Raw genomic sequence first — 14,319 nt, 5'->3', positions numbered from 1 at the left:
TTTCAGTGCTGATATATGCTGCATTATACTGATTGCAAAACCACAGCATAAAAAATTCTCAACTTGTTAAACTTGCAGTTGAAATACTCCTCTATTTCTTTTCATCAGCAAGACTTTGTCATTCTTCATAGTAAGAAACCCTGATGTTGATTTACATAGGTTAGATAGTGGAGAGTCTTGAGGGTTGGTGTTTTTATTTTTTTGGGGGGTGGGGGATGTTTATCTCCCAACCCTAAAAATAGTTCTCACATTTCTTCAGTGTTAAGCAGCAGAACAATACATTTTTAGAGTTTCAACCAAAGTCTGCTGAGGTTACTGGTAAACTTTCTGTTGACTTCCTGGCCCTTGGATCAAACTTTTCACCACCTTCTCTCCATCCCTTCTTCCCCCCAAACAGTGTTTGAGGAATAGAACTTCAATATTTGTACAGTGGTTGGAATATCTAAAAGTGTAAAAAGTACTAATTATTATTTACATTTTATGCTTTTAAAAATAAAATTATGCTCTCTAAATTTAATCTATTCTTCCAAGTTTATTAAAAAAACCCACCAACAGTAGTTATATTAAATAATATACCAGAGGAGAACATGTTGTAATCTTGTGCATTGTGGCAGCAACATAAATCCCATTCTTAACAGAGCTAGCTGTTTATGTGTTTTATGTGTACTGCTGCAGGATGGTTGCACTCAATGAGTATATGCAATGACTTTCTTGGATGTTTCTGAAGGATATTTGCAAAGAAGGAAGATGTGCAAAGCACAGGCCCCTTGCACTATACGTGTGGTACATTCCACTTGCGCCAGACTAACTGGGATCTTTAAATGTTCTGAGCTTACACTGCAAAGTGTTTTTTTCCTCTCAGAGTCTGGAAAGAACAGTGAAAGAAAAGGTGGTCGATCTCGTTCCCATTCTCGTTCAGAATCCAGGTCTAGCTCAAAATCCTGGTCTAGAAGGAAAAGATCACACTCAAAACACAGGTAGGTATGTTTTTAATATTTTGGACTAATCGATCATACTGGGTTTTTTTGAGTGGTGGTGGTTACTGAGATTTATGGAGTTATGAGACTAGTATCCTTGACCAGATCAGAGTAACTAGGACCTTTGTCTCTGAACTCTTTCCTTCTAAATGCTAAATATTTTCAGGATTACTTTCAGGTAAAACACACTAGAAGGTACTTTTTGTGCCATGTAGCATAATCATTTCTATGCTTTCATGGTACATTTTGTGATATGTAGCATAATACAGTGGTCAAAAATGAAATTGTAAAAAGAAACTGTGTTTTGTGGAGGGAACGTTTAGTTTACTGTTAACACCCTGAACAGATAGGCTGGCTGGTTTTGCTAGTAGAAAGTTTCTGCTGTCCTGAACTTTTAAACATCTAGTTAACAAATGCAGTATTTTTATTTACTGTACTGTAAATGTAAAGCTATATTTTTTTAAAAGCCAGAAGAAAAAGGCTTTAGGGGCAGTTTTTTATTCTTCAGAGTTTGTTTGCTTTGCTAATTTGTTCAGCTCTGAAACAGGCTTTGAAATATAGGAGGAAATGAAATTACTAGATCACCATTAAAGTTTACCCATTAAGATTTTTTTTTTCCAAGAATGAGACAGTCTTGCAATGTGAGACTTACAAATGCTTCCTGAAATGGTTCAATGTCAAGAATGTTTTCTGATCATTTACATAATCAATCTAAAGATATTTGGCTCCATTAAGTATCAAAATAATAATAAAAAAAGAGACTCAATGTATGATGGCTTACACTTTAAAAAGGTGAGTGTTGTCAGTGTTGCAGTGACAGCACTGTTGCATTTTTTTCATCCATTGTCTTTTAACAGGGCAACTAGAATTCTTTTACATACAGAAAAGCTGGCCAGAGGGACACACCATATCAGTTACACTACCAAACAAATATGATCTAAGTGGAGACTTCAGTTTTGTAATAGCATTACACAGTACATGTTATCTAATGACATCAAAATATTGGGTACATTTTAATGCAAGAAGAAACATTTGTTCATTTCTTTATTGCTTGCTTCTCTTCTGTTTCTCTAACTCAGGACATAACTGAAAAACAGTCTGTTTTGTGTAACACTGCAGTAATCTCAGTGCTGTTTTGTACTGACACAAACAAAATTGATTTTTAGAACATGAATTTGCTTTTTTTTTTTTACTTGCAGAAAATCTGTACTTTAAACAATGGCTGGTTTTGTGGTGTTTTTTGTGTTTGGTTTTTTTTTTTTTTAATTATTTTACCACTGTTACTGTCGGTTTTGAGAAAATGCCAATCTGATCTGTCGAGGCAACTTCATTACTAAGAATAAACTGTCCTTACCACTTCCCAGTTCTACTGTTTTATAAACTCCTTAAATTGCTTTCATCTCTATGATATAAAACTTATTCAAAGTCTTATTTGGACTAAATTGTAATTAATTTTCCCTGTAATTAGTTTGTATTTCTACACTGATACATGGAGCAAAGCTGTAGGTAAGAAGTGATTGCCTCTCCTCTCCTCTTGATATATGTTACTCTGTGCGTCTTGAGCTGCAGAAGACGGGTAGAGCTGGTATTTTTTTGTATCTCCCTGTTCTTCAGGATTTATTGAGTAATATACATGAATTTCTGTCTTTGGTAAGTTTAACTTCATCGTACTTTAACCTCTCAGGCAAAGTATCCAATTATGTGTTCTTTTGAAACTTAATGTTCAAATTCAGCTTTTAATTTTTCTTTTCCTATGGAATACGATCTTCCAAATATAGGGAATATTTTGGAAAAAAAAGAGTATAGTAATTTTTAAAAGTCTTGTTTTCTTCATCAAATCTGAGACTATACAATATAAGTTTATCAGAAGTCTTTAATTGGATTTCTATTGGAGTATCTGCACGTTATTTGCATTCCTTGTTTATTGTGTAGTAAATGCTCATTCCTTTTCTTTAGAACTCTTATAGTTCAAATCCATTTTTCAGAATATTCATGGGAGTCATTATGAAACATGAATATTACTTAAATGGTACATTGTTTAAAAGGAGGGCACGTGCACCTGGTGAAGCTTAAAGTATCCATATTTACAAAAATGTTGGTAGGCAGTATATTACTGAGGTGTAACTCTATATAATTTTATGTAGTGAGGCAAGATTTATGTGGTTTTTTTCCCCTTCTTGGTTGACCCAATTTTAATTAAGTTTCAATATTAAGTATTTTTCTTCTGGCATTGTTTGTATAGAAGTAGATCTGGCAACAGATTGCTCTCAAGACACAAGGACAGACACAGATCCAGAAGTCCCCTGAAAAAACGGTCTAGATCTAGGGAAAGGCAGAAGTCAAGAAGTCGTTCTCATTCTTGGTGAGTTCCGTTCCTAAGAAACAATACTGTTCTTTGCACAGAGTACAGAGTTTTTGAAAAAAATCTAGCAAACCTTTTAGGTGATGGCAAAGGATGGAATCTGTAAATGCTTTAGCCTGTCCCTAGGCTTTGTGGGAGAAAAGTATAGAAAGTAAATTTTTATGCTGAGGTGTACTGGTTTTGGCTGGGATATAGTTAATTTTCTTCATAGTAACTCATATGGTGCCTACAGGGGTTAAACCACAACACTGAGGTACCAAAGCTTTGATACCAATGTCCAAGCTGATCGAAAATAGGTAACTTTAATTGTCAGACTTTAACCAATGGATTAAGTATGTTCCATGTAGCCTGTGCAACACACAAAAAAAGTGGATGATGCTTCTTCAACCTTCTCAACAAATACAGATCTGATTCAGGTTGAACTTGATCCCACATTCTGAGAACATGTAAAAGTTTTTGTGCACGAACTTTTATTTTTGCCTTTGACTATTTCATATTGGCTATACACTGCTGTAGCACAAATGCATGTGTCTGTTATGTGGTATTATCACATGAAAAGGGGGTGGGGGGGGTAATCCTCTCGGCCCCAGGTGTTTGATCTGTCTATCAGGGCCCCAGGAAAGCAGAGGCCCTTGTGCCCAATCAGTCTGTCAGCATCCCATTATAGGGACCCTTCACTGAACAGTCTCACTGGATCAGAGAGCAATTCAACTGCCTTGTTCAGGGAAACACACCAACAGCATCAGGGGGACCCCTCAGCGGGTCTGCCCACTTTATTTGAATGTGTTACCCACTGCTGGCAGCTGCTAGCGCCCAGAAAGGACTAACACTAACAATTTACAGAATAACATTCTTTATTAATATGAAATCGTGACAAAGTAAGATTCGTGATTGCTGGCGATAGGGACTGTCTGCAAAAACAAGCTTGAAATGATACACAACCAAACTATATACAACTAAATTATGTGGCATATGAAGGCATGGACCCCAAGTCAGTGAAGAAGTGAGATCCTTTATTGTACACATAAGTGCTGGTTATATACAATCGCTTATCTATCCAAGCTCTGCCCTGGAATGTACCTACGTGCAGCAGAGCACCTGGGAATTTGTCTATGTGTAGCAAAGCAGTTGCTCATTACGAGCTGTTGCACGCTTGTGGTTTCACTGCCAAATTTGGCCACTTATCTGTACACTAAACAGTTCTGACAATTCAGCCTTGTTTCTCTACAAGGTCAACTTATTTTCGTCCCTTACAATTCCCCCCCCCCTTTTTTTTTTTTGTTAAATTGGATAAGGTTAAGGCTGTGTGAATTTGAACCGTCATAGCTTGATGGACAGCCCTTTGTATCATGGCTTGCATCAGGTTCATCAAACATGGTAGATATATAACAATGACCAAAACCCCTAGCAATGTAACAAACCCATAGATCACTATATTTTGTATCCAAGGACCTAATCCTGTGGTCCAATCCCAACCTTCAAAAGGATTCCATCCAGAAGCTTCCTTCAACTTATTCATCAAATCATGTAGCTGTTTCAAACTTTGATGAATTGACACAAATTATCACTCAAATTCTTACAGCACATTCCATCAAACTCCTCACATCTATGGCCATGATCTAGTAACAAAAAATTAATTGCAGCTCTGCTTTGCAAAGTAGCATGTCACACTGATTGTACATCAATCAATAATTTTTGAAGCATCAGACTAGTCGCATTAGTCTGTTTGCATTATTCTGGCTTGTTCTCTGGCTCATCGTTGGTAGGAGGTCCATGATCAGCTGGTCGAACAAGCCGAGCAGGGATCCACTGAGGCCCTTGATCTGTAGAGACACAAGCATACCCTTTCCCCCAACTTATTAATTCTACTGTAATGCTCCATTGGGTAGTTTCTGGGTCTTTGTAGCAGACCCAAGGCAGTTCCTGCCAAGCAGGACAAGAGAAATGTTTATGGTTGGAAGAGCAGTTTAAAAATTGATCACACATAGAGCTTTCCACAGTTGCTCCTGTGGTGAGGTACCCGGGCTATTCCCCCTTTTTTGTTTTTGCAGCATGTCTTTAAGAGACCGATGAGTTTGTTCAACAATGGCCTGTCCACTGGGCGAGTGGGGAATGCCCATCACATGGGTAATGCCACAATTTTGCAAAAACAGGCACGTGGGTTGCGCTATATATGCTGGGCTATTGTCGGTTTTATTTTGAGCAGGAACTCCCATGGTAGCAAAACAAGCAAGCCAATGACGGCACATGTCACACCTTTTCTCCCCGGTGTGAGCAGTGGCAAAAACATAGTGTGAAAAAGTGTCAACCAATACATGAACATATTTAAGATTCCCAAACGAGGGAATATGTGTGATATCAGTTTGCCAAATTTCTCGGGCTTGGAGGCCATGAGGATTAAGACTGGGATAAAGGGGTAAAGGGGTAAAGTTTTGACAGTCGGGACAGCCCCTCACAATCTCCCGGGCCTGTTCTTGTGTGAGGTGATACGAATGTTGCAGCACCTTAGCATTTTGGTGAAAAAAAAGTGATGTGAAAGCTTAGCCTGTTGATAAGCACTGGGGGTAACAACAGCCGTGGTAAAAAAGTCCGCCACATTATTGCCTTCAACAATGGGACCAGGCAATGAGGTGTGTGACCGCACATGTAAAACAAAATAGTCATGACAGCAATGCTCCAATAGGAACAAAAGATGCTTCAACAAAACAAATAACTGTTGGTTAGGAACCGTTTTTAAAAATGAATGTTCCAACCTACACACTATCCCTGCAACATATAAAGAATCTGCAACTAGGTTTAAAGGTTGTTGTCTAAACAATGTAAAGGCACGAACAGCTGCAGCTAACTCCACTATTTGTGTGGAACCAGTAACAAAGGTAATGTCCGAGTCCCAATGCCCTTGCTCATTTTTCCATGATACAACGGCCTTTCCCGAAGGTCCCCAGACATCAATAAAAACAGTCAGGGCATTTGGGATAGGTACATGAGAAATATGCAGTTTCAATTGTAAGGGTAAATCAGTTAAAGAGTGAAGCAATTTATGTTGAGGAATAGAAAAAGCAATGGTTCCACTGAAGTCGGCCAGAGCAGACTGCAGTGAGAGGCTTTGCTTAACCCAAAAGTCAAAGTCCTGCTTGGCCAAAGGCATAAAAATGGTGGCTGGGTCACAGGCCATAAGTTCCTGCAGACGATGTCGTCCCTTTTGAATGAGGAGCACCAACATGTCAATAAGAGTTGTCAGTGTTTTGGAAAAAGAGTGAGGCAAAAAGATCCACTCCAAAATTCTCAATGGATCCTGGTGTTCAGTTGCCCATTGAAACAAGAGAGCAAAAGGCTGAAATTCATTATAAATCAAAACCAACAAACCAGGCAAAGTTAGTATAATGTGATGACTCTGATCCTCCTGTACGTTATTGGTTATGGTTTGCAAAGCCCTTTTGGCCTCAAAGGTGGAGTGTACATAGCGACAACAAATTAGCATCTCCTTTTAACAGGGTAAACAAAGGTGCCAGGTCTCGTGTAGTTATTCCCAGCTATGGTCACACCCAATTGATGGTACCCAGTAACTTTTGCAGGTCATTGAGGGTCCTGACATTTGTAGCAAGGCGTAGAGGTTGAGGAAGAATAGCTGTCTCAACAATTTTCCATCCGAGGTATTTCCATGGCACTTGAGTTTGGACCTTTTCCTCTGCTATACAGAGGCTGTCTTTGCTTAATGATGGTCTTAGGTCTATCACGGCTTGAGTGACCAATGAGGAGGATGATGCCGATGCCAAAGTGTCATCCATATAGTGGTAGATGAAAACCTGCAGGTACCTTTTGCGAACAGGACTGATAGCCTGCGCTACAACATTTGACACATGGTGGGGCTGTTTAACATGCCCTGTGGCAACACAGCCCAGTGAAAACGCATGGTGGGTTCCTGATGATTAATTGCTGGTACCCTAAATGCAAACCGAGGTGCATCGTCAGGATGCAACGGTATGGTAAAGAAACAGTCTTTAAGATCAATCACTATAAGTGACCAGGAGTCAAACAAGAACCTCGTTGTGCATTTGCCACTACCATTTGCTGTGACAAGGCAGCAGCAAGTAAATCTGCACCATGGACCTCGGTGCCAACGTTCTGGCAAGCCCTTATCATATCTGCTAATGAAGAGTTACGGTTCCAAAGAGGACACAAAACTCTTTGACATTCAGCATTTGCATTTTCAACTGCGAGTTGCATGAGAAGTAATTAATTGTTTGGCTTCTTCTGACTCTACTTGTTGAACTATCACATTTTGTAGGAGATCTAAAAAGTCTGTGTAAGGTTCTTGGGATCCTTGCCAGAGAGCCACAAACGAATGTTCAGGCTTTCCCCCAGGGACCTTTCTCAAGGAGGCAAGAGCTATCTGGGTGGCTTGTTCAAGTGCCTCTCTAGGTAATTGTACCTGTGCTACTGCAGCAGAATATCTGCCCTCCTCCATCAGTTCATCCATACCTATATTTTTCATGTTCCTTAAATTACCCATTGTCTGCATAGTAGCTCAGTCCTGGTACTCCGTTATCCAAACTGTATACTGTGGAGTACGAGGCACAGACTGCAAGGATTGTGAAGCAAAGACATTTATTGTTAGTTACAGCTTTTATAAGTTCATACTCTGTACGCGCGCTGGTAAAAGCTTTACTATTGGTCAAACTCTTGTCCATACGCCCAGCCGCTGTTCACTATCGGCTACTCTCTGCTGTTCATGCTGTTTCCTTTTCTTCTAGAGGTGAGATCACATTCCTCCTTTGTTTCTGTCTCATCTGGGTTTCTTCTCATACTCCCTCAATGTTATTTACCTCTTTGCTGCGGGATCACAGCTGCACATAGTCAAAGCAAGGCCACAGCTGCACATAATCAATGTCAAAACAACCCACTGTCTCTGTTCCCTACAGTATACTGCATAGAGGTGAGCATCATACACCACAGCACTTTCCAATCATATGGGGTCATAACATATCCTTCTGGAACAGCAGTGTACAAGTTCATGGTAAATGCCTGAGTCCAAAATCTTTAACTGAGCATCTGAGTTCTTTTACAGCTTCGTACAGGAGTTGCTCCCACACAGCTGGTCGCCCTGCCTGGTACTGGATGGGGAATGCACCGAGTAATTCCATATCTCCCTTTCGCATAGCCTCTTTTCTGCACTGATCTAAGGCACAGTAGTATACTTCAGACAACTCATCGGAATGTGACAACTCAGCCGGTTTTGCCTAAAGTGCAGGATCTGTGGGTGGGGGCGATTTCGGCTGTTTTGGTCCAGGCTCCTCGGTCATAGCATTAAATGGAGCCGTTGGCTCAGTTGGAGGCACAGGGATTACACCTGCATCGTTATCATCTAATGAGTAGAGATCTGGCTCCCTTTCTGGATCTGCTAAGCCTGGGTCGAAAGGATCATCAGGCTGGGGATCGTAATGCAAAGACAGCAGCTGCTGTTCTTTATCTCCGCTTGCTGTTGATGAGGCTGCCATGCTATATAATGTGGGAGGTTTGCCTCATTAACAGTCTGTAAGCGGCTAAGAGCCAAAAACACTTGCTGCTGCGTTATCAGCAAACTCTTTGATTTCTCATCATTTCGCTGTCCCAATTCATCCCTGACATGTTTCCATACAGTGATATTCAGCGTGCCCTCTTTTGGGAACCAAGAACAATTGTCTGGAGCCCATGCCAAGAGGGTTACAAGGGACAGCTGAGACAAATTGTCCCCATAAGTCTTTAAAATTTTCTGCAAAACATCCATATGATTTTTCTGTTCCCGTGTTAATGATTGCCCCATGGTTCCCAGCCACTCACCTGCCGTCCAGCAGTGGTGACAAGAGCACTCGTGTATCCACCTTCCCTGGTTCAGCTGGGCTATGCCACCAGAGTTGCAGTTTTTATCCCTCAAGTCCCTGTTCGGGCACCATTTGTGGCATATGAAGACACGGACCCCAAGGCAGTGAAGAAGTGAGATAGTTTAATGCATACATAAGTGCTGGTTATATACAATTGCTTATCTACCCAAGTTCTGCCCTGGAATGTGCCTACGTGCAGCAGAGCACCTATGTGTAGCAAAGTAGTTGCTCATTACGAGCTGTTCACACGCTTGTGGTTTCACTGCCAAATTTGGCCACTTATCTGTACACTAACAGCTCTGCCAATTCAGCCTTGTTTCTCTACAAGGTCAACTTATTTTAGTCCCTTACACTTAGGTGGGGATACCTGAATGCCCCAGTTTGCCGAGATAATTATTATTTACTTTGCAGGCTAGGTGGTGCAGATGACCTACCTAGACAGCAGCATTCAGTCAGCTGGAAAAGCCCATTAGTGACCAGGGCATCAGATGTTCTCCAAGCTGTTGCTGCAACTCTTATACTTCCCACAACTCTGAAAGTATCCACAGTTCATGATGTACTAAGAGGATCTTTCATCAGGTTTAACAGCTTCCATCCCAGATACTACAGGCAAAGGATGCCCAAATTACTAACCTAAGACAGTTACTAATAATGACACATTCGAACCCAAAGAAAGTATAGATTTGTTTTCTATTTTCTTAATAAAGTGAAAGACTTAACATCATGAAATTTGAAATTACTCTTGAAATCTTTTACGTTCTTTACAGGTATGCATAAGACATAGTGGGAGACTTCAGCTGCAAACTAAAATCTGACTTTCCACCAACAGAATTTACCTCTGCAGCTAGCTTCAGGTCCTGCACAGAGGAAAAGGGCATCAAATATATTTTATTAATTAATGTATATAACAAACATGTATAATATCTGTTGTATACAGTCTTTTTCCTATCCCTTTTTAACCATTAATCTCAGACTTTATACCTCTCTGTGCACTATCAAGCCTTGGACTACTTACTGCTCCGAAACTCTTTACTGCAGCCCACAAACTTTCACTGTTCCTTACAAATGAACCCATCCCTTCTCTGATGGGTGTTGGCTTGTGCACTATTTGCACCCTGCACAATGTATTCACTTCATCGGTGTGGTGCTATCTCACTTCCTCTCTCCCTCCTGTTCTACCACATAAATCTGAGAATGACAGATGGCAAGACTAACAATTAAAAAACCCTTTCTTTATGTAAGTACTCGGTGTTCTTTCTCTACAAGGTCAACTTATTTTCGTGCCTTACAAAATTATAATCACTAATAAAAGCTAGCATGAGTTAGTTATTTACCATGCATAAGATAAAGTTCTTATCCAATAGGCATCCATATGGGGGAGAAGATGGTTTCAGCCTGTCGACTGATCCTAGAAGTTATGATGGAATTTTCCCCCGACTTCTCCCCTCATCTGTCCATTTTTTATACTTCATAGTACATTGTATATTCATTCATCGTACACAGGATCGGTTACAAGTTTCTTGCTTCTAATGCAAATTAGTACGCATCCTCAGTACTACTGAAGTTCTCTGCTAACTATGCATGCTCCTCAAGTGGGATTTTGCCCTCTTTTTTTTTTGGGGGGGGGCGGGCTATATGGCTATATGAGTTGGAGGTCGCAATCTCCCACTACCATTATTATCTTTGTCCTATTTTCAACTACTTTTCTGTTGATGTCAGTGGATTGCAACACCTTTATCATCCTGTTGCCTCTCATAGCCAGAACTTTTCTCACTTGAAGGCTTCTTTCCATGTAATTTAGATAATGGTGTTCTTTTCACTACCTGGTCTTTGTTTCTCATCCTCCCCAAGGCTGACTCCCTTGATTAGAGGTCCCTTCATAACAACTTTAGAGAGTGAGTCAGATTGACCTAGCTTTGTGAACACTGAATCAGAGTTGGGTAATCCAGGAGTTTAGGCAACAATTCCCCCTGTTATTCAAGTCCAGGACTAATCCATTTCCATCACATTTAGGTGGAGCTTGAATGACTCTAGTCATACATATTGTTGTTACTAACTGGTATCATGTGCCCAGCGAGGTGTAGTAGTACCTTGGAGGCAGGTAACTTTGAGATGGAGGTGTGTGTTAGTATTACAATAAGATTATTTCATCTGAGGAAAGTCATTTCGCCACAGTGGTTGGCTCAGCCACGGACATCTCATGGATTCCTCATGTTACAACTGCTATGCAGCTTATCAGCTGTGTGGTGCCATCAAGTTCCCATTCCTGCAGGGAGCACTACAGAGCCTGGCCACAACATCTCCACTCCACTCCATCACTCCCATCAGCATGTGCTGAGCTGGCAGGATGTTTTGCTTAGGGAACTGTGGTGATGTAGATTCCATGCATGCCAACCATCCTGAAGGTGATAGCTGTATTTTACCCTACAAAGCTTTCTGTAATACTATGCTTCTATTAGCACCTAATTTTTCTCTAATTTCCCCCCTCAAGGTGATTTTCCCACAGGTATATTTACATTTCAGGATCTAATACATCTGTATTTTACCTAGTCTATTAATTTTTACGTTTGATTGTCTAATTATTGAACTGTGATATTCTAACAAGATTATTCTTGTATCTCCTTGGATGATAACTTAATTTTCCAAGGGATGAAATAGTGAATATTCACAAAACAAAAGTGCCTATGAAAGTATCTTCGTGAATAGAAGCCTCGGTACTTTTCTTTCTGTTTCATCTCTGTAATTCCCTGGAATCATTTAAAGGGAGTTTCATACTTAGGTTGGGCAGTTGTCTCTTGTTTTCTGTGGGGATAAGTTTTTTGGGAAAGAGAACTGTAGATCTGTGGACCGCGGTGGGAACAGTTGGGAGCAGGCTACATAGCTGGGCTTCATTGATGGATCCTTTTGACTCTGTTGCTGTCTGGAGCTTCTCGAGATATCTGTTCACTGGAAGGGGCAAGTCCAATGAAATCTCAGTGATAAATAACTGGAAGGTGCTTCTTGAGTCATTGTGAGACCCCTTGCTATTGCAGAGATTGTGTGCTGTTTCATCTTTATGAACTTACATTCCTTCTGTGAGACATCTAAAGAGGTACTTGCCCAAAACCTGATGGGAACCAAAGTCTTCAGGTCACAGACCATGAAACAAACCTACTATTTATTTGTAGCCAAGCACTTGTTCCAATGAAGAAAGGTGGGAGCTGTGTGTAGGGCCTTTCATGTCTGAAGGAGTCTCTTTGAGAATCTTTAAAAATCCTAGAATAGGTACCAATACCAATAGACAGCAACTTCTGTCAGTCTGGTTCTCTTGGACATGAAAAGGCCTGCTGATCAACTCTTGTGCTTTCTCCTGTTTCTCTGAACAATTGTTCATTTTTGTGTCCTAGAGGCAGGTCTAGGAGGCATGTCTCTCTTCCCTTTGCTAGAAAGGAAAGATGGTTCAGAGCCTCGCACTTCCAAATAATCCTTTACCAAAATGTAATCTTTTAGCCAAAGCTGTGATCTAATAAATTTTTATTTGGCTTGACTACTAGAACATCCATTTGAATTTTCCTCACTGTTTTTATGAATGTGTATCATTCTGCCTATCCCAAAGAAGCTGGCTTGTTCTGTTACTTTGCTTCTGTTTTTACTGTCTTACTAATTTTTCAGTAATTTTCAAATTCCTAATGACATTACAGATGATTGAATTGTCTTAGTTGAGTTTTGACCTTACATTTGCCTTTTGAGGGGAATTTGGTGAGATTTTATCCCTGTTTTTTCGTTTCTGTGTATTAAATGATGTTGGACTTCCAAGCAGTTCCAGGATATTTATGTGAGAGGACACTTTAAAATAAAAATAAAGACTTCTGTCTAGTCAGCTGTCGTTATTCACGTGGGGGTGGTTAATCTGAAGTCCATTTTATGTGGACATTCTTTTAGTAAAAAATGGATTTACAAATTGGAGACTTTGTCTCCTGACAAAATGCAGAAAATTTATGTATGTATAGTAACGTAGCTGTGAGGTAAAAAGACATATTATTTCAAAGTATAATAATATCACTTTGAAGATCACAGTTTGATTTGATTTTGGCCCCCCTTTCCCCAATTTGGTTTCCAAATTTTTCCTAGCTACATAGCCTCTCCCTCATGGTGAACAGGGGTGGAAAATTAAAATTTTGAGTAATTACTATTTTTCAACAGATATACATATTTTCTCTTGAACAATTAATGTATGCTAGAGTTAGTTGTAATTTTTATTGGAAAGTTCAAAGAGGAATTGATGGATTTGTGTTTGGCTTTTCACAGGGACAAAAAAAGAGACAAAGAAAAGGTCAAAGAAAAAGAAAAGGCCAAAGAGAGAGACCAAGACAAAGAGAAGGAGAGAAACCGGAACAGAGACCAAGAAAGGGAAAGAGAGCGAGATAAAGAGAGAAACAGGGATAAGGACAAGGAGAGGGACTGGGAGAGAGAGAAAGAGCGAAACAAGGATCGAGGGAGAGTCAGGGACAAGGATAAGGATAAATATAGGGACAGGGAAAAGGCCAAAGATAATGAGAAGGAAGAAGACAGGGAAGAGGTAGACCAGAACAAGGAAAAATATGATGTTGAGAAAGAGGGGGAGAAAGACAGAGAGAAGATTAAGGACAAAGAGGGAGATAAGGGCAGAGGGGACAAAGAGAAGGACAGAGACAAAGAAAAGGAAAAAGATGAGGATAAGGAGAAGAAGGAGCAAGAAAGTGAAAAAGAGAGAGATGATAAAAACAAGAAAGAGAAGAGATCCAGAACACCCCCAAGAAGCTATAGCTCTTCAAGAAGATCTCGTAGCTCCAGCAGGTTTGTTTAGAATTTTTTCATGTTTTTTTGGGCTTGTCAGTACAGTGACACACCATGAAAAATGTACATTTTAATTTTTATTTATCAACATCACTGTGTCACTAATTCAATTTGTATTCTTTCTGGTTTTGTAGATTTCCCTATAAGGTAATGTCTATTACAAAGAGCTCTGTATGATGCTTGATAGAAAATAGTTTCTTGTTGGGCAGCTGGTGCTTGCTTTTCACATAACTGTATAGTATAGTCCTTGAGGATAGTAAGTAGATGGTTCTTATGCCATTTCTCTGTGTTGAGGCCATCCAAA

At 40.0% G+C, this 14,319-nt stretch overlaps 1 protein-coding gene across 10 annotated transcripts in view; it reads left to right on the top strand.

Moving 5' to 3' along the window:
* Positions 1-14,319, top strand: part of LOC129734125 (splicing regulatory glutamine/lysine-rich protein 1-like) — a 96,932-nt gene that overhangs the window by 25,552 nt on the left and 57,061 nt on the right. For 9 of the 10 annotated variants that reach the window (XR_008730114.1, XR_008730116.1, XR_008730113.1 and 6 more), the window contains 3 exons: positions 863-977; positions 3,220-3,339; positions 13,488-14,015. Coding sequence is in view for 6 of the 10 variants with exons in the window: in XM_055698198.1 (XP_055554173.1) it covers positions 863-977; positions 3,220-3,339; positions 13,488-14,015 (763 nt within the window). In the remaining 4 variants the exon portion in view is untranslated. The remainder of the gene's footprint in view (positions 1-862; positions 978-3,219; positions 3,340-13,487; positions 14,016-14,319) is intronic. The other variant, XM_055698197.1, reaches the window with a different exon arrangement.

Source organism: Falco cherrug, chromosome W (assembly GCF_023634085.1).
Source record: "Falco cherrug isolate bFalChe1 chromosome W, bFalChe1.pri, whole genome shotgun sequence".
Lineage (NCBI taxonomy): Eukaryota > Metazoa > Chordata > Aves > Falconiformes > Falconidae > Falco > Falco cherrug.
This window is presented reverse-complemented; position numbering and strand designations above follow the sequence as displayed.